At 47.5% G+C, this 25,556-nt stretch overlaps 3 protein-coding genes across 7 annotated transcripts in view; all 3 read left to right on the forward strand.

The window, feature by feature from the left end:
* Positions 1-8,978, forward strand: part of mafgb (v-maf avian musculoaponeurotic fibrosarcoma oncogene homolog Gb) — a 16,974-nt gene extending 7,996 nt beyond the window's left edge. For 3 of the 4 annotated variants that reach the window (XM_068729004.1, XM_068729006.1, XM_068729005.1), the window contains exons 2-3: positions 3,710-3,775; positions 3,864-8,978. In XM_068729004.1, coding sequence (XP_068585105.1) covers positions 3,740-3,775; positions 3,864-4,349 — 522 coding nt within the window. In that variant the 5' untranslated portion in view covers positions 3,710-3,739 and the 3' untranslated portion in view covers positions 4,350-8,978. Of the gene's footprint in view, positions 1-2,799; positions 3,552-3,709; positions 3,776-3,863 lie in introns of those variants that run through there. The other variant, XM_068729002.1, reaches the window with a different exon arrangement.
* Positions 8,979-9,721: 743 nt separating this feature from the next.
* On the forward strand, positions 9,722-19,065 carry cp110 (centriolar coiled-coil protein 110). 2 transcript variants are annotated; one of them, XM_068728864.1, is made up of 11 exons: positions 9,722-10,174; positions 10,685-10,810; positions 11,115-13,683; positions 13,944-14,062; positions 16,285-16,386; positions 16,805-16,921; positions 17,050-17,151; positions 17,314-17,427; positions 17,744-17,826; positions 18,253-18,450; positions 18,579-19,065. In XM_068728864.1, exons 1-10 carry the CDS (start codon positions 10,046-10,048, stop codon positions 18,410-18,412), a joined length of 3,621 nt encoding a protein of 1,206 aa, XP_068584965.1. In that variant the 5' UTR covers positions 9,722-10,045; the 3' UTR covers positions 18,413-18,450; positions 18,579-19,065. The 2 variants fall into 2 exon arrangements, with proteins under 2 accessions (XP_068584965.1, XP_068584964.1); XM_068728863.1 differs by having other exon boundaries at positions 18,253-19,065.
* A 116-nt stretch (positions 19,066-19,181) lies between these two features.
* On the forward strand, positions 19,182-24,934 carry sirt7 (sirtuin 7). The gene is made up of 10 exons (XM_068728867.1): positions 19,182-19,346; positions 19,512-19,649; positions 19,919-20,023; positions 20,100-20,170; positions 20,260-20,332; positions 20,417-20,515; positions 20,646-20,882; positions 21,012-21,092; positions 21,173-21,279; positions 21,399-24,934. The coding sequence occupies exons 1-10, from the start codon at positions 19,242-19,244 to the stop codon at positions 21,631-21,633; spliced, it is 1,251 nt and encodes a 416-aa protein (XP_068584968.1). The 5' UTR covers positions 19,182-19,241; the 3' UTR covers positions 21,634-24,934.
* Positions 24,935-25,556: the final 622 nt, after the last annotated feature.

Consider the following 25,556-nt stretch of genomic DNA (forward strand, 5'->3'; position numbering starts at 1 on the left):
TCTTTATAAACCACATGATCACTGTTCACCTTCTGTCTCACTATTACTCTCGTTTTCATCCTTTATCCAGAACCTGATTTGTCAAGAAGACAGCATGTGAAGCTTTTTCTCTGTGTGTGTGTGTGTGTGTGTGTGTGTGTGTAGGTGTGTGTGTGTGTAGGTGTAGGTGTGTGTGTGTGTATGTGTGCGTGAGAGAGAGAGAGAGAGAGATGGTCAGCAGTAGTTTCATTGCACTGGAATCAGCTTCAGAACTTTTCTAATTGGAGGTTTTAGTCGTGGTCGTTGCTGAGTCCAGGGGTTTTTTTCGCCCCCAATCCCCTGCCATCCATCCTTCCCTCCCTGCTTCTCTCTCTCTCTCTCTCTCTCTCTCTCTCTCCTCTCTCTCTCTCTCTCTCTCTCTCTCTCTCTCTCTCTCTCCCCTCCACAACCCCTCTCCGTACCCAACAGCTAAGCTCTTACAAATGTGTTGACATTTTCACCCAAACGCTTTCCCACTCCCTCTTCAACCCCCCCCCCCCGTCCTGTTCCTCCTCATTGCCGTTCCTCCCTCAATCCCCACCTCTGTCCCCCTCCTCCTCCTCCTCCTCCTCCTCCCGACTCACTTGCCTCTCTGTTTCTTCTCCTCTTTCTCCCTTGTCATTTGCACCCCCCACCACCCGTCCTCCCTCCATACTCAGCGTTTTCTCGGCTGTGGGTGTGATGTCTCCGCTGTAACGCTAATCAGCTCTGGAGACGTCAGCATTCTTTCAGGCCTCCTTCACCCCCCCCCCATCTCCTCTTTCCTTACCTAGTCTTCACCTTGCTATCCGACCAACTCCTCACCCTCTTTTCCTCACTTTCTCTTCTCTTTCTTTCTTCTCTTCTAGCTGTACTCATCTTCACCTTTTCTTCCATCCCTATCCCCACGTCCTGTCCTGTGTGTGTGTGTGTGTGTGTGTGTGTGTGTGTGTGTGTGTGTGTGTGTGTGTGTGTGTGTGTGTGTGTGTGTGTGGTGTGTGTGGTGTGTGTTGTCTCTCCACTGTAACTGTAAGCAGCTCTGCTCTTGAGTTGTCAGCGTTCTTTCAGTTGCTCCATAAAAATACAGCTGCCACAGCAGAAAAGCTGTCTGTTGTAGCAACAGTGGCTGTGGCATTGACCACACCGCAGCGACCACCAAGCATTATGGGAAGGACACCTCTGGCACTGTGTGTGTGTGTGTGTGTGTGTGTGTGTGTGTGTGTGTGTGTGTGTGTGTGTGTGTGTGTGTGTGTGTGTGTGCGCCCAAGATGAATGGCGATGCCTTTGCTCAGCAGATGATGCTTAACCTGGATGACTTACACATGGCCTGAGCTCTCAGACAACACACACACACACACACACACACACACACACACACACACACACACAGGTTTATTGCAGTGTTATGCTCTGGTGTAGGTCAGCTTGATGAAATAGCCCCAAACTTAATGTACTACCTTGTACTACTGAGTACTACTGCATGCTATCTGAAGCTAACAATAATTACAAGACGCTTCTCTACCGATTATGGATAGAGACACTACACCTGCTTTTTGTGCACTTGCAGCAATTCCATTTTATCGAAGACATTTTAATTATGTGTTGTCAAATATGGAATAAAACCTCTGAACCATGCATCCACAGTAAACTCAATTTCCACACCTACCGCAAGTATTGTTTAGCACTAAAGACAAAACTACATTTGCATGTTTGTGTTCTTGCAGCAGAGCGTTTTTACGTGTGTGTTTTATCGTGCCCCACTGGCATGGAGGCAGGGGAATGTGTGTGTGTGTGTGTGTGTGTGTGTGTGTGTGTGTGTGTGTGTGCTTGCTGGCATGCTTTTTGTTTGTATGTAGATGGGGTTATGGGGGGTTGGGGTTTGGGCACAGGGGAAATAAACCAGTGCCTGGCAGGAGAACAGCCCCCCCCTCCCCCCTCTTATCTACCCCCCCCCCCCCCCCCCCCCCCCCCCCCCCCCCCCCAGCCTTCATGTCTTTGATCCGTCTATTGTGCGACGATGCACCTCCAGCTGTGGGAGGCAGCGGTACATGTGTATGGAGGACGTTTGTTTATTGAGAAGAAGCTCTACACATACATTGAAATTAAAAACCGTTTTAATTGACTTACCCTAACTCATTAAGGAGCGCTTGAAGTCCTTGAATGGAGCTCCGTTATAGTAGCGCTCCCATCACTTTTCTTCCACGTTTTTCATTATTTCACTGGATTTTGACTTGCTGTGCACGTGACTCGTGTTCATGTGCACGTATGACTACTTGCATGTTCTCGTAGCGCACGTTTGTCTTTGATCTACAGCTATTTATAAACCGTAGGATTTGCGGCAGCGCTCGCACAAACGCTCACCCGCCCTCAAAGACCGACAGAGGTGCATTGTGGGGGAGGTTCAGCGGCACGCTCGGCGCCGTGCGGCTTGACAGAAAAAGATACGAATGAAACGAGAACAGACGCGTGAACGACTGAAGCAGTAATGCATTTTGAAAGTGTCCGCAGAGGAAGACGACAGGCTAAACAGAGCTGCTTATTGTCAGGTGTGCATGTCTGACTGAAGAGACTTTGAAGACATTTCACTTCTTGTCCCCCCCCCCCCCCCCCCCCCCCCCCCCCCCCCCCCCGCGTGCCCTCAGCCTGCAGAGATATAGATTTTTGGGTAAACTCTCACCTTTTTAGGAAAGCAGGTAGATGACTGTAAGTGGTGTAAAAACAGAGAGGGGTGTGTGTGTGTGTGTGTGTGGGGAGGGGGGGGGAAATTTGTGCGCAAGGAGGGGGGTGGAGGGTGGGGTGAGAGAGTGAGATCAGGAATCTGCTGACTCATCATGACTGGTCTCATGATGATCGCTGAGCAGCAGCAACAATAGCCGCCCTTTATCGAACACACACACACACACACACACACACACACACACACACACACACACACACACACACACACACACACGGGTCTGAGAGATGAGAGCCAGATCAACGCTCCACACAAAGCGTCTCATTGAGAGCTTGTGGAGACGCTCCTCTGTGGAGCTGTGCGCTCTGAGGTCTGATCTCATCTTCAGGCTGTCTCTTTGTTGACTTCTGATTCACCCCGTTTTGTCTCCATCCTTTGTTCCCCGTTCAGTACAAATACATCATTATATTTGGTTTGCATTCATTTTTATCCCGAGTAGGTGAAGGACTACTTCTCTGCTGTCTGTAGCTGTGTGTGTGTGTGTGTGTGTGTTAGGGCTCTAACAGTTGGTTTTCCCCTGGAGTCCTTCCCACACATTTTACCACTTCCTCTTCTTTTTTACGCTTGTTTCATTCCTATTGGCCTGAAGCCAACCAATAAGAGATCAAGGTAGTGGGCACTGCAGCGTAACCACCAGGAAACAGGAAGTCAGGGAAAGTGTGTCACTTTCACTCACTCCCACTCACACTCACACACACACACACACACACACACACACACACACACACACTCTCACACACACACACACACACACACACTCACTGTGACACAGATGCATGGTCCTGTAACATGCTCACATGTGTCTCCACTGATCCTGGTGGGTATTGACACACAGTAACGATGTTCTTAATGATCTAACAAAACTTTATTGTTCTGACAAACACATGACCGTAACACGTGGTCGTGTTTCTTCAGCTCTGTTTTCTGCTGTTTCTTTGCTCATGTGCTCATCTGCTCTCTCTTGCGTCTCCGTAGGTCTGTTCAGAAGAGCAAGGCACTTGTGGCATGACGACGACTAACAAAGGAAATAAAGCCTTGAAGGTAGGAGAGTGCACGTTCCACGCTGGGTTCTCTGTGTTCTGCTACGTTGTTCCGTCTCACTCCCCCGTTTTCCTCTCGTTTCCTGCAGGTGAAGCGTGAGCCGGGGGAGAATGGCACCAGCCTCACGGACGACGAGCTGGTGACCATGTCGGTGCGGGAGCTGAACCAGCACCTCAGAGGGCTCACCAAAGATGAGATCCTGCAACTGAAACAACGGCGGCGCACCCTGAAGAACCGGGGCTACGCCGCCAGCTGCCGGGTGAAGCGAGTCACCCAGAAGGAGGAGCTGGAGAAGCAGAAGACCCAGCTGCAGCAGGAGGTGGACAAACTGGCCAATGAGAACGCGTCCATGCGAATGGAGCTGGACGCTCTGAGGTCTAAGTACGAGGCGTTGCAGACCTTCGCCAGGACTGTGGCGCGGAGCCCGACCGTCGGGGTCGGGGTGAGGGCCGGAGGGGTCGGAGGAGGGGGAGGGATGGCGTCATCGGTCATCGGTCCGCTCATACCGGGGAAGATGGCGACGGCCACCAGTGTAATTACAATAGTGAAGTCAAAAACAGATGCGCGGTCTTGAGGGAGGGAAAGAAAGGCGAGGGTGTGATCCTTCCTCTCCTCCACCTGCACTAACGTCTAGCTGCTCGGCAGGCTCCACCACCTCCTGTCAGCTGCCTCAGACCAGTGCAGCTGAAGGACAGGATGGACGCAGAGGAGGTTTATTGAGACTATAGAGACGGAAGTCCTCGGTCAGCGCACCATCATCTAGCAGAGGACAGACACACAGACTTCCTACGGCCACTGAAAACCGGAGAAATCAAAGAATCTGAGATTAGTTATATTTTAGGCCGGGGGGGGGGGCAATACCCAAAACACTCAATCATGCAGTTAGTTCAGCTGTCAGTCACGTGTTCAGTGTTCAGGTTTTAGATCAAGAGATCTGTGAATTCATAATAATCCCGTTATAGATTTGAAGCGCTCGTTTTCCCGAATCAAGACTAGAACATTTAAATTCACCAACATCAACATTCTAACACATGCATTGACCGTGTTTTAGACTGAAGAGAGGAGGTCATCAGACTGAAGAGAGGAGGTCATCAGACTGAAGAGAGGAGGTCATCAGACTGAAGAGAGGAGGTCATCAGACTGTTCAGAACCATGTGACCCGTTGACTTCAGTGGCTGAAGAGAAGTCCCGTTGTGCTCGACCCTAGCCAAGAACTTTTTTCACAAAAGAACTATAGAAAAAAAAAAAAAATATATATATATATATATACATATATATATATATATATATATATTTATATATATATATATATATATTTATATATATTACACGATGGTGGTAACTGTATTTTTACTGTTTTGTACGGTGTTGTCATTCACATGAGGTCCAAAGTGTGTTCTCTGTGTGTCAACTGTTATATATATCAGGAATTCTGTGAAATTCTGTGGCGCGTGTTCGTTTTGGTATCGCTATATTTAGTTAGCTGGGTTTGTTTCTACGGTCTCTTCACTCCCTGTGTCCAACTCTCCTTCTCATTTACAGTCTGGTTCCCTTCATCACTCATAGGACTTCCTGGCTCTATCAGAAAGAGAAAGGGTTCAAGGCAACTGATATTTAGCCAAAAACAACAAACAAACACTCTCTAGAGAAAAGAGGATCAAAGTTACTGACCTTATCTAAGTTTGTAGGAGTTTTCAGGGAAACATTTGAAGGTAACTGGAGGGCGAGGGCCTCGGCGGCCTCCTGACGACCATCAAGAGGAAGGCCAGAGGACTTGTGGAGGTGCTGGCTTGTTCCTGTGCTTAATGTGAAACACTGACCGATCAGGATTCAGGTTGTAGCTGTGTGTTGTTGTGTGAGCTGTGCAGCAGCAGGATTGACGATACGATGAACCCGTTTATGTGACTGGCGGTTCACTTACCTAAAGAAACAGACAGAAGCGTCTGCAAAACGGCTCCACTTTCTTGCACAGGAGATGCTTTTTGCTTGTCTGTGCATCTGTTGTGTGTCCATTACTTGGTGTGCATGTTGTTCATGACTTGTATCTAGGTTATTACACCTACAGCGACATGCTGGCCTCTAATCAGTGGTTTGTGTTGCAGCCATCTTGCTTTTACCCACAGAGCTCAGTTTTTCAGTAGAGGGATTCCTGACGCTGCAGTCAGTCACAGGAGACGTTTCTCTGAATGTCCGGTCACACAAATGGGACGTCATTTCACTCCAGGTTTACCATAAAAGTAATCTGACGTGGTTGTTCTATACTCCAAGAATCTGTGTCTATGTATGGTAGAGTCTGGAATTTTATAAAGACAATTATCTTTGCATTGTTTGTAACGACCTGTAAGAAAAGGAATAACTAAATCTGTTTGATATACAGTATCTCTCTATTTTGCAATTGTACCAAAAGTGGCTTAACTACTGAATAGCTTTGTTTTAACTCTAGTGACTCGGCACGTGTGTGTAACCGTGAACTAGCGTGTGCTGTGCTGTGTAGGTGTGTGACGAGGTAACTGTAACGTTCACTATTTCATGGATGTGACTTTGACCCTTGTTTGATTTCAGGCCAAAGCGGGTGACGTCACTGTGGGTAGCTGCACTCTTTCTCTAATCGTAAGACCTTTGTCCTCGTTCAGCTGCGGCACTGAGGACGCGTCTCATCGGACGTGTCTCTGCTACCATTTCTACCTTTTTAAGTTCACTGTCGACAGACCCGGTTTCTGTCCCTGTGGGTTCATTTTGGTCCTGGCGGTGCTGAAAGCCCGTTGAGAGGAGGGAGTGTAACGGTTAACCTCACAAGCTCCACGTGTGTTCATCTGGTCTCAGAGACGTGAACCCCCCCCCCCCCCCCCCGAATCCTTCAATACCTTATTTTTGTAGTGTGTGATAAAAAGTACTTGTTTTTGCTGTGTATATTTTATATAGTTGTGTGTATATAATGTTTGTTTTGGGATTGTTCTGTAAGTGTCAGGGAAGTGAAACTAATGTATTTGGTGTTTTATGAAGTGAAAACAATGATGATGCTATTTAATGGTCTGTCTGTCAAAGAGTTAGGTTTACTTCACAAAGTACAATTGCCTCAAATTTTTTTTTTTTTTTTTTTTTAAACCAACAAAGACCTTGTCATTTATGGAAATATAACTAACGGTACAGAAACCACTTGTTCTCCACTGTGAAGTCAAAGGGTTAACTAACCTACTGCTGTGCAGTTATTAAGAGTAGCAGCTGTGTGTGTGTGTGTGTGTGTGTGTGTGTGTGTGTGTGTGTGTGTGTGTGTGTGTGTGTGTGTGTGTGTGTGTGTGTGTGTGTGTGTGTGTGTGTCTGTCTGCACCCTACATTCATGTGCTATCAAACAGGTGAACAAAGGCATCGCAAGGGAAATGGGTTTGAGACTCAAAAGTATGATTTTGCCATAATCTCAACACTGGTTTGTGGGTTCAGTCTGCCGTGAAATGGTGTCACAGGAAGTCCTCCACGGTGTTCAGCTATAGGAGTCGCACCCGGCGTGATGGTGCTCTGTGTTTCCTGCTTCATGTGCTTTCATTGTTTGTTTATCTACTGGATTTAGTTTGCTGCTTCCTGTCTATATTTACATCTGCTTGTTGGATGGTGTTTTTTGCCGGCAGGTCTCGTGTGTGTGTGTGTGTGTGTGTGTGTGTGTGTGTGTGTGTGTGTGTGTGTGTGTGTGTGTGTGTGTGTACGCTCCTCTTGTTTAGATGGATGTGTTCTACTGTATGTAAGCATTAATGTGTCAACATGGTGGCTGCTGTTTGATGGACATTTCCAATTATGCAAACTGTGGAAGAGCAACATTAGAACTGCTGCCAGACGTCAGCAGAGATACTTCGGTGGTGGTCGAGTAGTTTTATATTTGCAGCTACTTGTGTGACGTGAGTTTAAAGACTTCTAGACAGAGTGTTTAGCTATTTATGCTCCAGCTGGTCTCTGTTTTTAATCTGGCTTATCATTGTCACCTAACTATTAACTGTGAAAACATCAAATCAAAAGGGTTTGATCCAGTTCCAGTTGAGAGCGAGGCGGAGCGGCTGTCCTGTGAGGCCTGCAGTCAAACTGAAGAAGAGTATTTGAGTCTTCCAGACTTCAGTGGTCGTTGTGTTCCTGCAGCGTGAAGCTGTGATCAGGTCAGGGCGTTCGGTCTCTTCATCAGATGAGGTGATACGCTGCAGACACGATCAGCTGACCGCTGGTGACCATCATCGATCAGCTGACATGGTGGAGCTGATGAGCTGGGATGACCTTATTGACCTCCTCGTGAGCAGACATCTCTTCTCAAACCCGAGCAGCTCTTAAACCACATCTATGAATATTTTAGCGGTGGAGACGCGTCTGATAAAACGCTCCACCCATCCCCTCTTTACAGGGTGTCAGCGCGTTAACTCAGCAGGCTGCCGAGCGCTTCTTCAAAAACATCCGATTCTTCTGGAAGATGCAAATCATTAACTTCTTATCTGGCTGCTTGGCCGATTGGTCCGTAGTCATTTGGTTGTTTTCCCGTCTAGTGAATCACGCCACTAGACTCTAAAAGGCCTTTCACCCTCCTCCAAAGCCGATCGATGGGAGTAAATGAACCACGGACTCCTTTGATCGTCCGCTTGGTGTTTTCATCAATAGTGTTTGCTCGTTGCCCCTTCCTCTCTGCTGCCCCGGCCCTTATCAGCTGCACAGCCTGGAACATAACCGTCTTAGAGTTTAGGTGTCGCATCGTCACTTATTTTGATCTTCTGGTTGTGACGGTCTCCCTCTCTGATTTCACTCTCCCCGTCAAACCACCCGTGTCTACTGGTGAGCATTTGGCCCGCTTACTCGTGAGGATGTGTTTGTGTTCTTAGAGTATCAGTTTAAAGTGTAGAAACGTAGTGAGCCCTTGTAATGGGAAATTCTGTGTTTTGTAATATTTCTGTATGGGGTGTAATAAATTATTCTACGATAGTACTTTATATGGGAAAACACTTAAAATGTGACGGTCTTTGTAAGTATTTATCTTCAACTAAATTATTGTACTTTTTTTTTTTTGGCAATTTGTAGATACGTAAGTGATGAAGACAAGGTATTGGTAATCATGAAATTAACTGTTTCATCATCGGTCTGATGCATCTTTTAATTTATTGATGTATATACTGTATGTTTGTTGATAAACAGCTTACTTTATTTTGTATATGACCAATAAACATGTTTTGAAATGGAACAGCGTTTGTGTCTTTGGTAATTGGAATAAAACTGTTATCGTTTGTTTACAAAAAGTGTCCTCATTAATATAAATTAAATATAGAATTAAGATAATTAAACTGTATCAAGTATGTCCTGCATGCTGTTGTATTTAAAAAAGAGATAATATACAGAAAACGTTGTGTGTAATCTATTTATTTGACATATATAACACTGATGAATCACAGTATGACAGTAATACATCATTTTGAGAGGGAATACTTCTTTAAAGGACTAAGAGAACATGGAAAGTACATATTTTGAATAATGAATGATTCATTATTGTAACATTGAATGTGTGGGCTGCCAGTAGGCCATAACTCGAGGCTGAAATAAACTGTAAATATGAACTAAACATCTTTTTTTTAAATCTTCAGTGCGGTCTTAAAGGCCTCGCGCGTGTTTAGCCAGTCCGCGCCTATAGGCGGCAGTGTGACGTTATCACCGGCTCCCTTCGTCCCCAACAGGTCCGGATCCTGTGAAAACACGGAGCGCGGAGTCCGTTTAACCAGTATCCAGACAGGCTTCTCCGCAATATAGTTGAGACATAGAAGGGTGTTTTGATTTGTTCGGTTGATTTGATGTGATTGTGTGTGAATTGAAGTTGTGTGTTGTGGTTTCTTCGCTTTATTCGTTGTTTAATCTAGGATGTCCATATCCGTGCTGCGGATCCACTCCGGATTTTCAGAAGTTTCCAAACTGTCACCTGTGTTGCTCCGCGAGGAGAGGCGGGTAAAAATGTAAACACAGATCCGTCCTGGTGGAGATTGTTTGGTTTGGTAGCTCGCTAGACTTTATTGTGTTTCTATTTCATCCATAAGTAACACTGGAGAGCGGCTCTACTTTCACTTCGTTTCTCTTTTTTAACTAGACTTCCGTATTTATTGTATTTCCTTTTCAAACGTTAATAACCACACCGCTAAAACCGTTAGCTAGCTAGCAGCTCAACCGCTAACGTTAGCAAAACTCAATCAATCAAGATATCGTTAATATATTAAAGTTAGTCTGTCCTTAAAGTGTCGACTATCCGCGTCCTAATGCCACTTGATGGAGGACTACGACACGTTTGTGCAGCATCGCCTCTCCCATCTGAGGAGAAGAGAGGAGGAACACGACACACCTCGAGCTGCCTCTTCTCTGATCCGCTTCTATGGACGGTCCATCCTTCCTCCTCTGGTAGTCTGACGATGTTTCTGTTCAAATGAACATGACTGAGGGTTTTAACGTTCGCTAACGAGACGCAGAGACGCGCTGAATACACGGTTGAAGCCTGAACAGTGTCACGTTGAATGTTAGATTAGACCACCAGTGACATACTGTGCTGTCACGTGCATTAGTGCTGACACAATTAGTACATTGAAGAACTGATAAGTCATTATCAATAGAAGTTCTTATTCTTCCTCTGTTTTTCATTATTCATTATTCATAGAAGTTATAGAGCTTATCAGATGTGTATTCTATTGTCTATATCAGTGTAAAGTTACTTTAGAGTTATTTGGGTTTTTGAGTGACGGTTGGACAATACAAGCGATCACTTTAAAGGGGGTTTTCACTGTATCTAGACATTTAGACCAAACAAGTAACTGGTTAATCTAAAATAAAGAACAGCATGATCGACGAGGACAGCAATCATGAGCTGTTATTGGACGTGCGTGACGCCTGGTGTCTGCTTTGTGATGATAACAGCTCTCAGGGAAGCAGAGAGAGGAGATGCAGCAGCACAGAGACGCAGCGCAGAGAGCTGCTGTCCACAACACGTTAAAGGACGACTCAAGAATGGCCTACGTTCAGACCATCCTACACAGTGTTCAGGTGATACAAGTCCCGACTTTTCAGCTCTTCTCTTGTTCATGTATTTGTGTTTTACTTAAAACATACACTGTTCCTTTGAATAAATAGTCATCGTCAGACATTCTTTTCTGTCATCTAATGTTTTGTCATGCCTGCTTAGTTTTGATCAAATTTAGAAAACTTCTTTTCTCTGATCAAATGTTGGTGACAATCTCAAAACAAACACGCAATATCGAGGTCAACAAAACTAATAAAAAGCATGTACGATAAGTGGATATAGTGATTGTTGTGACTAGGCCTCATTGTGTCCTCTTGTGAATTGCAGCTGAGGAAGACGCCAACACTAGAAGAGTTGCTTCAAGAGTCTGAGGTCAACACAACATCTTCATATTCCCATAACGCCGTCGGTGGAGCCGTGTCACAGAGAAGTCTGTTCGTAGGAACAAAGGGCAGTCTTTTGCTCTCACCACCACCCGGAAGGAAAGAAAAGGATGGTGTTTCTCTTCATCCGTTGACATCAACTACATGCAGCGCCTTCTCTGCCTCAGTGACACCTCAGCAAAGTGAGCAGGAAGGATGCCTTACTGAGCAACGCTACAGCCTGCCGGGATCACAGCCGATCCACCAGTCACCATCTTCTGGTTCTGTGACCTACGAGGATGTTGAGAACACCACCGGTGTCTCTGGAAGGATTGATGCAGAGAGAGGGAGCCATGGCTTTGGCTCCTCAGAGGAAGCTTATTATAACAATAATAATACGGGGGGCTTCTTCCTTCACAACACCTCAAACACAATCGCCAAGATGCCGGATATTATTAACTACCCGCCCGTAGATGGAGAGGAATTGGAGAGGAGTGGTCTGGAGTCGTCCTTGTGTAATAACTTAATAGTTGTAAAAGACATTTGTTTGCTCCAGGAGGATTCAGTCATATGTGACCCCTCACCAGTCGAGACGTCTGAGAGCAGTCACCTGGACTGCCCAGAGGCTGGAGATAACCTTCCCTGTAGCACAGTACTCAACGTTGACAAAGATCACAATGTGGACACAATTGAGGGCCCAGTCTCATCATCAGAACCAAGTGGCCTTACAGACAATCTGGAGTTATCGCAGACGTTAAGCACTCGTCACAGTCCAACGGCAGAGTTGCATATTCGGCACGACTCCACAGAATCAGAGCCAGCGGACAACCGTGTCGACGAGGCGACGCCATCGGAGGAGCCTTATCGCCTGAGCCTCCAGGCCTTACTGAAGAAATCTCAGGAGTATCGGCGGTGCCAGCGGATGCTTAGGAACCACGCCAAGAACACTAGAATTCAGGAGAGGACCCAAGAACAGACGAGGGCGGAGGAGCAGAGCCTCTCTGATAAGGAGAATGACGAGTTCCCTTACAAAAGGACCGGGACCACAGAGGGGAAGAGAACTCCAGAGAGGAAAGACTCTTTCATCCCGTCAGAGGAAACGTCGCCAAAGAGATCTTGGAAGAATGAGAGGACGATTGAGAGTGAGTTTTTTGGGGAAAAGTCAAACTTTCAATCTGAAAGCACACATTTAACTGGAGAAGGACATACGAAGGAAACGACTACTGTTGGGGAGGAAACAATCTTCAAAAATAATCAGCTGAACATTTCACAAGAGGTCTTAACAGAGGCCAAACAAATCAGCACCTTCCTCCTGCGACAGCCCACCTCGACCGAGACCTCGCCTGTTCAGGAAGCCTTTTACTTGACCGCCTGTCCCGCAGCTTTTTATACCGGTGTAGGGAGATATCACAGCATCCCAGCCCCTAGTTTCTGTAGGAGTCCTGTGCACTGCAGGAGCAAAGGCAGTGTCCAAGATGGAGAATCTCTTGATGGGGCCGAGACCTCGAAGGAGGTTTTTGTCGAGACCGGTTTGATTGAAGACCGCATGGTTGAAGAAGTGAACCTGGCACGCAACGGCAGCCCCACAGCAGTTCCTCCCGCTGTGACTCTCAGGGTTGAAGGCGATGCTACAAGTCTGTCAGCCAAGAATTCACAGCACATAGATCAGCTCGAGTCCAACCTGTCCAGTCTGAAAGGACTGATCTCGGATCTGGAGTCCACACTGACTGAAAACCTGGAGACTCACGACCAAACTGAGAGCAACACTCAAAGAGAGTTAAGTTTGAAAGGCGTCAAGCACTCGCTTCAACGTGATGATGATGACGATGATGCAGAGCAAGACCAAGGGTACGGAGAGTGGCCGAGAAGACGATCATTAGACGATCTCACTAAAATGCAGGAAGACACAGGAGCTGAACGGAGCCGCTGTGACACAGACGATGTTCCTCTCAGAGTGCGGGTCAAAGAACACGAGGCGGTTAACGTGAGCGAGCTCAGGCTGGTCAAAACCTTAGCTACAGGGAGAGGAAAGGAGGAGAGGACATGTAAAGAAGGACTTCCAAAGACTTCTGGACAGCATGGCGGCAGTAGAAAGCCTACAGCTAGATGCGTCCTCTCTGTAACACAGCGGCTGCGAGTTCCCGATGTGTTCAGAAAGGTTCCATCCGCAGCCGCGGCTTCGCGTAACGTCTCGGTGCTTTCGGATACCAGCAACCGTCCGGTGGAGAGCAGGAGCGAGACAGCTGGAGACGGTCACGACTCCACCCGGTCGCCATCGCTCAACCGGTCGTACGACGTGGACGCACCGTCGGGCCTGTGGCTCCGCGAAGGGTCGGGGTCTGACACGGGCTCGAAAGGTCATCTTGTTCAGGAGAAACATCTGACACCAGAGAGCGGGGGGGAGGGTCAGGGCGGGGCATCCAGGGTCAAACGGAGGCTGCTCATGCACATGACGGAGGAGGCGCGGGACGGGAGTTCAGACGCCGGCAGAGGAGCAGGCGCCGTGGTGAGACCCAGCTCCAGCACTCCCACAGGTGAGACCAGGACAACGGCATCTACAAAACAGGGTTGTTCTTGGGGTGCATGAATCTGGACTGATCGGGATTTAAAAAATATGTATTGGGAGCTAAAAGTCCATTTGTTTGTTCTTTGTATAGCTCTGTTATATTGGAAAACAATAGAAAAGGTGAAATCAATAGAAATAAATTGGATCAGAACCAACATACTCCCTCAAAGACACGGATATGCTGCTGTATTTTGCGTTTGTTTTTATTTACTCGTCTGTTACCGTCAGCTGCCGTGTCGCGGTACGAAGGTCGAGGAGACGAGCAGGAGGAGCTGAAACGGGCCCACGCTGCTCAGGTCAGAGCCCTGCAGGACGAGCACAGGAGACAACAAGAAGACCTGCTGCAGGTGAGACGGAAGAACTTCGGAACGCGACATGGTTCAAACATGTCGCCCAGGTCTCTTCTGTCACAAAGTGAATATGCGGCAAGAATGCTGCGTTTATGGTGACAGACTTCATGGTTTTGCCTTGGTTTTCATTTAGCTGATGTAGTTCTGGACCATCGCTTTGCACCAGCTTGCTGCAAAAATACTCACTAGTGCACCAAATCTGCAGGTCTGGAAGTGTTAAATTACAAGTCTTGAGTATAGTTTGTAGTCTGCAGTAGATGGTCACATGAGTTATAGATATTGTTCTGTATGACTATAAGTGTGACTTCTTGTGTGACACTGGATTGTGCATGAAGGAGGCTAATTGATTAATTATAGCACTAAGTTATATACAACTTGGAAGTACTGAAAAACATGTGATCTAGAAGTCACATTTGTGTCTTAATGAGTAATTGTTGACCTAATTATCCTCCCTGGTGATGTGCTTTGATCAGTATGACCATGAAAGAGTCTATTTGGTATCAAAAAGTCCTCAACCGTCTTAAATTTCATTTGATAAACACTGAAAGTGGTCCTCACCAAATCCTCTGTACTCGTGTTTGTGTGACGTTTGCTGAAGACGGGGAGCCTCTCTGCTTTAGGAAGTTATTTGATAAAGTTTACAGCGTTGTGTGGAGAGAGAGATGCAACAAAGACCCCCAGCTGACGTTGCATTGAAGGCGTTGCGCCAACTTAATCCCGAAGCTACAGGGGAGCCTAAGAAAAATATAGAATGTTTCCAGCTGTGCCCTTTAGAAACCACCAGAAAGAGACCCTGGAACGACATGTTTCTAACTCCAAACACGGTTCATGCAGTCATATCGATACTCCCTCCATCCCATTGGCCCGCTTCTTGCATTCAGTTGCATCACCTATTGCTGTACAGATCCAGCACCGCATCATTCCGGTAAAGGCAACCGTAGTTTACTCCACCGAGGCTTTGACTCCGCCCAAAGTCACCGATGAGAAATACATTTAAAAAGAGAGAGAGAGAATAGGCTGAGCGATTCACTAAGCTGTGATATAACATTGACCCTAAACGCTCTTTAGAAACTAGAAGCAGACCCTGGAAAGGCTCTGGCACTGCTCCACACACACACACACACACACACACACACACACACACACACACGCTGTCGCCCTACCTGTTAGAGCGTGCTTCTGGAGACCGGGGTCGTGGGCAGACTACAGAAACCTGCTCATTACAAGAGACCTTCAGACTCTCCCCAGTAAAAAAAACACACACAGGGATTCTTCCATAAATGTTTCATTACATCCCTAAGAGGCGAGCTGGCATGGTCGCCTGGTGTGTGTGTGCGTGTGTGCGTGTGTGCGCGCGTGTGTGTGTGTGTGTGTGTGTGTGTGTGTGTGTGTGTGTGTGTGTGTGTGTGTGTGTGTGTGTGTGTGTGTGTGTGTGTGTGTGCGCGTGCAAGACTTCAAGGACGCCTGCTGTTCTCTGGCAGCCAGTCCTCGTTTCTGCAGCTTGTGTCTGTATTTGTTCTTGGCCGGTGTCCTTGCCCTATTAATCACAGTCTCTGTTTCATTTATGTATCCTTAACAACAATATAATTAACATAACTCTTTAATAAGAAAAGGGTTCTTTTCGACTCCCCTCTGTCCTTCCATCGTTGGTTATGTGACGAGAGAGCGAGCTGGACCCTGTGGTAGAGGGAGGAGGGGGAAAGGGGAAGGATAATTTGTTTAATTCATGAGCGTCTGTGGTTAAGTGCCAGATTGTCCCGTTGAGTGCCACCGCTAATGGTCCCTTCCCCTTCTCTTTCCCCGTCTCTTCACATCCCCCTCTTTGTTTTGTCTCATCCCTCCTCTCACGTTGTTTTTTACTCTCTGGCTGTGTTCATTTCCTCCGTCTCTCCTGTCTCATCATCCCCATCATCCCTCTCCTCCTCCTCCTCCTCCTCATCTGATCCCATCCCTCTCCTCCTCCTCCTCCTCCTCCTCTTCCTCATCCCATCCCTCTCGCCTCTGCACCCCGTCTCTCCCCTTCTGTCTCTTTCTCTCTACCCCCAATTAATTCCATCCTCCTGTCTCATTTGCTGTCCTTTCCAATTCAATATTTTCCAACCTTGCCTGCTCCCAAATGCACGCATGCATGCCTAAACAAACACACATGCACTTCTCCCCCTGTTCCTTCCCTCCACTCTCATCTGTCTCTCTGTCTGTCTCCTGTCTGTGTCTCTCAGGCGTTGGCAGTGCGTTACCACCGCCTCCAGAGCGTGTCCTTTCCTTGCTCCACGTCCAGCTCACATCTTGGGGACACGTTGACCTTTCCTGCCCTCTCTCAGGTATCAATATCACATTTGTTGTTTTTGTTTTATTCGTCACAGTCAGCTGACACACTCGGGTGTCCCGATGTCTTACTCCTCATCAGTAGCCCCTCTCATCTGTGATTGCCCCCTCATATGTATTCACGTAAGGCAGCTCAGCTTCAGTTAGACTCAAGTCGCTCAACCAACATGCCCCTTTAATGCAACGTCTTTAGAATCAACAAGTGCGACATTATTATTCTGCTTATTATTCCCAATTACAATGATCCACTTGCGTTGATGGGCTAAACAGATGTCAACCAAAAGACCTTGAGAATCTGCGTGGGAAATTAATTGGTTGTCATTGATGGAATTAGCATTCTCCTCTCAGTTCCCCTCCGGTCTTCGGTATTCACCCCTCTGTCGCTCGTTCTCTGCTCTTCCTCCTCTTCCTCAGCCCTCCGGCCCGCTCTCAGAGCGCCACCGCCCCCTGCTGTCAGCGGCCGTGAAGGGCTTCCTGGCTCGCAGGCTGCTGAAGACTGAGAGAGTGGCGCAGCTGGTGCGCACCGCCAGGGTGAGTAGAGACGGCAGTGTCACGTCTGTCTCATAGCATGAAGAAAAACAGTGTGTATACAAGTAACAACTGTGTGTGTGTGTGTGTGTGTGTGTGTGTGTGTGTGTGTGTGTGTTTTGGCCGTCTAGGACACACAGCAGTTCCTGCTGGCCCTCCAGCAGCAGAGCCCTGGCAGAGGAGAGTTTCCTAGCAGACAGGATCTTTTGTTGCAGGAGAGAGTCACTCTGCAGGTATTAAAGCAAACAGTAAACATCTGGTCACCGTTCTCCTCTTCTCTGCCTCGCTGCCAAATGAGCAATCATTCCCTCCAGTTGCACTTCACCACAACAGATAGTATGATTACGCTCGTTCATTCAAGCCGTCGTTCGCTCTGTGATCGTTTCCCCGTCCAGCTGCGCGCCGCACGTTACGAGGTCTACGACATCTTCAGCCTGTCAGCCGGGGAGAGGATGCAGCTGATCAGCTGGGACAGACAGCTGGTCAAGGAGAGAGAGCTCAGACGACAGGTAACCTTTCCACACGCCGTGTGTGTGTGTGTGTGTGTGTGTGTGTGTGTGTGTGTGTGTGTGTGTGTGTGTGTGTGTGTGTGTGTGTGTGTGTGTGTGTGTGTGTGTGTGTGCGTGCGTGCGTGCGTGCGTGTGTGCGTGTGATGTATATTGGAGGGGTATTGGTTTCTTGTGATTCTGCACCATTGGGCCAAACTACACAGACTAATCTTGTGTGTGTGTGTGTGTGTGTGTGTGTGTGTGTGTGTGTGTGTGTGTGTGTGTGTGTGTGTGTGTGTGTGTGTGTGTGTGTGTGTGTGTGTGTGCACTTGTTTAGAGTGGACACACAGACCAGCCTAGAAGAAAGAGTCCTCTGTCAACTGCAACACAAAAGTCACTGGAGCGAAAGAGAGGAATGATGTGAGTCTCCACTGGATCGGTTCTGTTTCCTGTCGATCTCTGCGTAGCTCGAGTGTTTCTATGTGTCACAATACAGGATGAAGGAATCTCTGCGGACTCTTCACCCTGATGGAGACATGCTTTCATCTTCAAACATTAGTTCTTGCACCTGATTAAAAGTTTGGACTATAAGCGTGAGATCCCACGGTCACAGTACAGTCTGAACCCAACGTATGAAAACATTCAGAATCATCACACGATTAATCAGTAGATTTTGCACCGATTGTCTTTATTTGATCCAACATGTCTCAGAGGTTTCCAGTAATGTTGCAGCCAGCTTGCAAAAGCACTATTCAGCTCAAATCTTTTAATGAAATGCAGATCTTGCAGTTGTTTTTTTTTAATAAGCGGTGTTTTTGTCAGTGGCTGAAACTCTCTTCCCTGCAGGATGCAGAAAAAGGCAGCAGAGAGGCACACGGGAGTCGTGACGAGGACCGGACACGGTACCGGACTCTCTGCCGAGCCGCCGCCTGAAACCAAACGAGGACCGTTCAGAGCAAATCCTCAGAGGGTCCCCAAGAGCACTCGCTCCTCCAGACCCCGATGACTCTTCCCTAATTGGCCCCAGCGAGGAGTCCTAATAAGGTCTCTTTTGCGAGCACCTAAATATTGTATCACTAATAACTAAGATTTGACACAAAGCGATGCCAGTTGCTGACGCATATACGTCTTTGTATTTCTTATCTGGTGTGCTTCTTACAATCTACAACCAGGGTTTAATATGGTGACGGCAGGTTCCACAGCAGACTGGTTTCACATTGAGTGGATCAAACATCACTACAGCTGCTCCGTCAGTCAACGGGTCGAGTTTGCTTCCACGATACCAAGACCCGGGAAGCAAAACACCTGCTGGAATGCAGCCATGATCAATGTTATTCATTACGCCTCTGTTACATCTGTTAATCAGGCTGTTTGTTCAGCTGCCGGTGCTTTTTCCATGCGTCTGATGTTAAATCATACTTTGAGGATGGACCAAAACCAGACCATCACATGTTAACCCTGTAAATATGATCTTCACTGATTTCTTTGAAGGACAGAAGTGCTCAAACGTCAACATGCAGCTTCAGATCTCTGTGTTACTGCGAGTGTCTTGACATGTAAAAACATGTAAACCTTTGCAATTTTATATTCTTACAGACTTGGGACCTGTTTTACACGTTATTTATTTGTATGTTGTTGCTAATAAATGTTTCTTAACTGTTGAAAGTCGCTCTGAAGTTTGTGAAAGCCCAGACTTCATTTAAAACCGGTATAGACTCCGACCAGCAGGGGGCGCTGCTGCCCGCCCGGTCGCTTCTTCACACGGACAACATCCGGTCTGTCGTCGGTCTCCGGCGCAATGTGCGGTGTTTTGAATAGATAGCGATCAGGACAGGATGGAAGAGGAGGCGGACGCCGCTGTTTCTTCGCGGACGGAGAGGAAGGCGTTGGAAAAGGCCAAAATACTCCAGCGAGAGAGCGACAGGAAGCTGCTCCGACTGGTGAGGCGAGGCGACGACACGCGGAACCCGTTCCTCCAGCTAGCCGGCTGCACCGAGCTAGCTGGAGGAAGGAGTAGCGCTTCACTGTGTGCGGGTAGTTCGCTCGGTGTTTCTCCTCCGGTGAGTCTGATCACGGTTGTTGTTGTTTGTTCCTGTTAACTGAAGGTCGGACGGGTCCTGAAGAAACCGGAGGCCGAGCGGTCGGAGGAGGAGGCCGCCGTGTTGCTGCTGCACAGAGACACCGTGGAGGAGCTCTGCAGGAGACAAGTCCGCAGGAACGTGCTCAAGAGGAAGCAGGAGGAGGTGAGACCGTCGCGCCCAATGGCTGCTGTGTATTCATCTATCGGTCACCTGTGGGTCACCTATGAGAGTGTAGAAGCAGATGAGTGGAGGACCAAGAGGCCTCAAGCCAGAGGGTTCCCTCAGGTTATTCTCCTGGACCGTGGAGCCGACCCACTCCCAGGTTCTCTGTGTGTTGCTTCATTCTGTGTGTCTGTGTGGTCAGGATCAGAAGATGAACAGATGTGTGTGGTGTTAACCTTAGAACGTCTGTTTCCCCTTGTGGTCTGCAGGTGTACGATGATGCGGATGAGCTGAAGAGTAAAGTCAAGCAGCTGGCTGTGGCAGTCGAGCAAGCGAAGCACCTGGTGGTCTACACCGGAGCCGGCATCAGTACGGTACGACCGAACACATCTACCGGTTCACTTTCCCTTTTAAAGCGGTCACGGGACTGACGGTGTCTTCCCTGTTCAGGCAGCTTCCATCCCGGACTACAGGGGCCCCAACGGGGTGTGGACCCAGCTGCAGAAGGGCCGGACCGTCGGGTGGGTCCAGTACTCTCTGCAACTGCATTTCCTGTTTCCTGAACCAAACTCCAGCTGCTGTTGTTTGACGTGTTTCTCTCCACGAACAGTTCGTCTGACCTGAGTAAAGCTGAGCCGACCCTCACGCACATGTGCATTAGAGCGCTCCGTAAGGAACAGCTGGTACGTGAGCCCGAGGTAGACGACTCGTCTCTCTACATGTTCACGCATGCTGGTGTACTGTACTGTTTGTGTGTCTTTAAAAAGGTGAAGCACGTTGTTTCTCAAAACTGTGATGGACTTCACCTGCGCAGCGGTCTACCCAGACACGTCCTGTCCGAGCTTCACGGGAACATGTTCATCGAGGTGAGTCGTCCACATCCAATAGATCCACAGAGTAAAATAACACAATGCTGTGAACGAGGAAGTCGTCCTGTAAAACTGTTCTCCAAATACAGTGAGTAACCGTGACGCGTTGTTTTCATCCCGTCTCTAGGTGTGTACTTCCTGTTCCCCGGTCAGGGAGTTCGTCCGTTTGTTTGACGTGACGGAGCGGACCTCGCTGCACCGCCACGGGACGGGCCGCCGGTGCAGCCACTGCGGCGGAGAACTCAGGGACACCATAGTGCACTTCGGGGAACGCGGAACCCTGGAGCAACCTCTCAACTGGAAGGGAGCCGCAGACGCTGCAGAGATGGCGGATGTCATCCTCTGCTTAGGCTCCAGTCTTAAAGTAGGTTTATGAATCATAATCTGAGACAGTCTGTTACGGTGCAATGTCAGAGTCTGGTCCTCGGGCTAATGAGCCTTTAAATGACGTCATTGAAGTGTGAATGGTTGTATTTGTTTCTCGCTCGTCCAGGTGTTGAAGAAATACGCGTGTCTGTGGTGCATGAACAAACCGGCGAGCAAAAGGCCCAAACTCTACATCGTCAACCTCCAGGTACGCTGGCTTCTGACGTTTCAGGTGAATGAGATGCGAGTGAATATGGTTCTAATGAAGCATTACTGATCGTGTTCCAGTGGACACCGAAAGATGACCTGGCTGTGCTCAAGATTCACGGCAAGTGTGACGACGTCATGAGCCTCCTCATGGAGGAGCTGAACGTTCAGGTTCCTGCGTACGACCGGTGAGGACCTTCAATGACGTGATTACACCCTGTGTATTATTATTATTATTATTATTATTATTATTAATATAGTGTATAGGTTAGTCCGGCGCTTTGACTCCCTCCTTGTGTCTCATCAGGGCGGAGGACCCCATCTTCAGTCTAGCCACGTCTCTGCTGCAAGAGGAGGTCCAGAGCCACTCCCGTGAGGTCATAGCTCCTCTTGACGGGCAGGAGGTCATAGCTCCTCTTGACGGGCAGGAGGTCCGCCTCCCTGCGTCTGGAGAGCAGCCAGGAGGAGCCACGGCCGTGCAGGGCGGCTGGTTTGGACGAGGCTACGGCAAAGGGAGGAAGAAGAAGAAGAAAGCTGCGTAATCGAGGGAACTTCAGACGCGTTGGATGTGGTCGAGCACATCCCATAATGAGGAGGTGGACTTCAGGCTGTGTCTTTCAGCTGCACTGGTATTTTATACAACATGAAGTGTTTGGTGACAGCTTGAGCTGAACGTGGCTTTGTCACCCAGCGCTGTCAGCAGTGTTGTTATCAGAGCATTTTAAGTGACAGAATAATACTAATTCTCACAGGAACCAGTGCTGCAGCGTGATCACTAGATCACGTGATCACGTGATCATTAGATCACGTGATCACGTGTTCTGCTGACCCTGTGTGTGGTCGGTGTGTTTACAGACTCCTGTTTCGGCAGTATTAGGGTTTAGTTTTACATGCAGCTGGTTTGAGCATAAATGGACAGAATTAAAGGTACTGTATATCTACTGTATATATCATACGGTATTTCTCTCAGTATTTAGTTTACTTTCTTTTTTTGGTTTTGTTGCTGCCACAGATTTTACTGAGAAGAGATTTAAAGAGAGAAACTCTTTCTACGTGTAATACTTACAGTAAAATGTATTTTTGTAGTGTTTTCAGGACGTTTACAGCTCTCTGTTGAAAGTACCTTTATTTTAAAGGTCTCTTGGTTTACTGAACTCAACGTGTGTGTGTGTGTGTGTGTGTGTGTGTGTGTGTGTGTGTGTGTGTGTGTGTGTGTGTGTGTGTGTGTGTGTGTGTGTGTGTGTGTGTGTGTGTGTGTGTGTGTGTGTGTGTGTGTGTGTGTGTGTGTGTGTGTGTGTTTACAGAAGTATCACTTAAATCATGGTCAGCTGTTGGTTTGTGTCACTGATTAGAAACATCCACAGATGTCTGTTGTTGTTTTTGTGTCTCGGGTAAATCCAGTGTTATTAATAATCTCTTCCTGTACTGTAGACGATCAGAATCATTAAAGTCTGATCAGCTGAAACTCAACAGTTCAACCGTGACCATGGCTGAGTGGAGAGCAGGGCTGCCTTTCAATCAGAGGGTCGGCGGTTGGATCCCCGGTTCCAGCTAGTCTCGTGTCAATGTGTCCTTGAGCAAGACACTTAACCCCAAAATTGCTCCCGTAGCTGCGTCTACGATAGATACTGAATTGTAAGTCGCTTTGGATAAAAGCGTCTGCTAAATGACTGTAATGTAATGTAATGCTGCGTACAGTATGTGATGCTCACTATCAGTTGAGCTGGACATGTATTGTCTTTTGTTAAATAACTGTAGAGACATTGTGTGTGAACAAAGACGTGTCACAGTTAAAGCCATCGATGCGTAGCACAGTGTGACGTAGCACAGTGTGACGTAGCACGCTGTGACGTAGCACAGTGACGTAGCACAGTGTGACGTAGCGTCACTCTCACCGTTCTTGATGCCGAAACAGGAAGTCCACTCTTTGAAGGACACCTGCTCGTCTTTGTCGGCGTCACACTCCTGAAAGAAGCGGGAGGTGCAGTGCTCCATCGGCACCAGAGGGACTCGAAGCGGGGCAAGACTCTGAGTGGGACAAGACTCTGCATGGGACGGACGGACCGGTTTGCATCATTGTGAGCGTCTACGTCACATAGAGTCACACTATAATGAGACTCGTGAACGGGTTTCGTTAAATATTCAACGTATCCTGTCGTCGGAACCGTTACGTCTCCCTGTGATCGACTGAATGTAATCTAAAGGGTGGAGGACTGAGATGTACCTGTCAGACGGGTGTTGGTCCAGTTGTGTGAACTGCCAGTGCACCGGGTAGACGTACATGTTGTAGTTCTCAAAGTCCTGAGCCAGCAGCTCAGCAGAGTGATCGCTGACTGCGATCACCTGAAACACAAACCGTTAACGACAATGTCCCAAAGCTGCTGTGTGACTCTCTGATGCACCAGTGGACTGATCGACTGGACCAAAGTAACTCAATGAATTGCAGAGTAATCGTAGTACTTTAACACAAAAGCCCAGAATCCCATGTGTTCATCTGAGCAGCAGGTCTTACTCTAAAGCTCTGTTTAGGTGAGAGGAAGCCGGGAGACGTGGAGTCCTGTTCAAAAAGCTGCAGCAGCACATTTTTCAGCCAATCCCTCATCCGTAGAGGGAAGTGGACCAGCTCAGTGTCCACACATGGAGGGATTACTGAGAGACAAAGGTCAGGGTGAAATAACCCAACAGAAAGGTCTGAAGCGTGCACTCTGTGGAGAGGCTGACTCACGTCTGCATGGTCCAGTGTAGTCCAGTGAAGTCGGTGTCCTCCAGGTTGCATTTAGTAGCAAAGAGTTCACAGGATGTTTCATACATTCTGTTGTTTGTTCCACAAACCTGCAGAAATTCAATCAATCAGTCGACAGCTGTTGAACAGCATTCCAGTCTGTGAACATCTTCACTCACGTGATCGAACTCGGTGCTTTTTTCGCTCCCTTCAGTATCCTCAGACTCTCCCTCCTCCTTGTTGGCGTCAGCGTTGTCTTGGGAGCTCAGGTCTTCGTCTTCCTGCTCCTGGCCTCAAACGTGACCAGAGTGGGTAAGATCTGTGGCTCGTTGGCCTCCTCTGAGATAATCTCCTTAAAGGAAAAAAATCACATTTCACGACATGAAATCATCATCAAGCACATTTAAAAGAAATCATTTTAGGGTCCTGCTCTACCTGTTCTTTGGCTTTGAGTGACTTCTGATGTTCTCCACGATGTTCTCCATGATGTTTACTCTTTACCTTTAATAGACGTGTTTCATAACGCATTAAACGAACTTCACATCACATCATCTGTCAAAGTTGAATGTGAAGTGAAAGCGTTGCTCACAGAGAGGTCACATGTTGCTGCCAGTAAGCAAAGGAGCTCTGAGCCGGCCGTCATCCCTGAAGCTCTGAGAGGAACACTTTAAACATCAGAGTTACTCTTTTAAACTGTTTTAAGATCACTGCAGTGCTTCTGGCTCCTCTCAACACGGACATGAACTTTGAGAACGTTCATGTCGAGCAGAGCTGCCTTCACTGTTGTCCTGGTTACAGCCTCTCAAAGGGCTAAAGTCAACATCAGAAGCTACCAGACTGGAACGAGTGGACCGAGTCCACAGAATCAAAACGGACTCTACTGGGCCGTCCACAATGGGACAATGGGTCTCTGGTTCGGCCCGCTAGACCCCAGATAGGTGTAGACGGGTGGGGGGGTGCTGTGATGACACATATTCATGTTTCATCTCGTTTCAATAAAACATATTTCATGACTGTCCTAAATGTATCCCGTTTGATCTATTTGAGGATATTTGACTAAACTATGAAATACATGTTGGTATATAGATTATGCACAGCTGAGAGTAAACATTCAAATGATATTACCTCCTGTCTGCTTATTGCACAATACCCATACGGCAGCATTTAGAGTTAACCGTGTCAAATAGTTTATTTTTGTGTTAAGTTGTGAATGTATGAATAAGTGTTGAGTGTAGTTTGTTTATGACAGAGTGAAACGTGTCTGATGAACTGAAGTAACATCATTCTGTCACTAGAGGTCACTCTTCACTGTGATCTGATGAGTTGATGTTACGACACAAAGACATGATGGAGTAAAGTAACACAGCAGCATGTTCTGGAAGAAAGAAGTTCTTCATGTTCTTCTATTGTTCATGTTGTTCTATTGTTCATGTTCTATTGTTCATGTTGTTCTATTGTTCATGTTCTTCATGTTGTTCTATTGTTCATGTTGTTCTATTGTTCATGTTCTATTGTTCATGTTATTCTATTGTTCATGTTCTTCATGTTGTTCTATTGTTCATGTTCTTCATGACTGCTAGCTGTGTTGTTGAGGTTGGGTACTTTGAGGCTGTCGTCCACATCGTAAAGTTCATGGAGTTGTTGTTGTTGTTGTTGTTCTCTTATTCAGTTGCGTTGAATCTGTAAAGCGTGTTTAATGTTGTCATCTATCTGTCCGGTAGAGTAAGTCTTCACTGAGTCACG

This window comes from Cebidichthys violaceus, unplaced genomic scaffold, assembly GCF_023349555.1.
Source record: "Cebidichthys violaceus isolate CVI_PGR_0920_01 unplaced genomic scaffold, fCebVio1.0.p SCAF_44, whole genome shotgun sequence".
In the NCBI taxonomy this organism is placed as follows: domain Eukaryota; kingdom Metazoa; phylum Chordata; class Actinopteri; order Perciformes; family Stichaeidae; genus Cebidichthys; species Cebidichthys violaceus.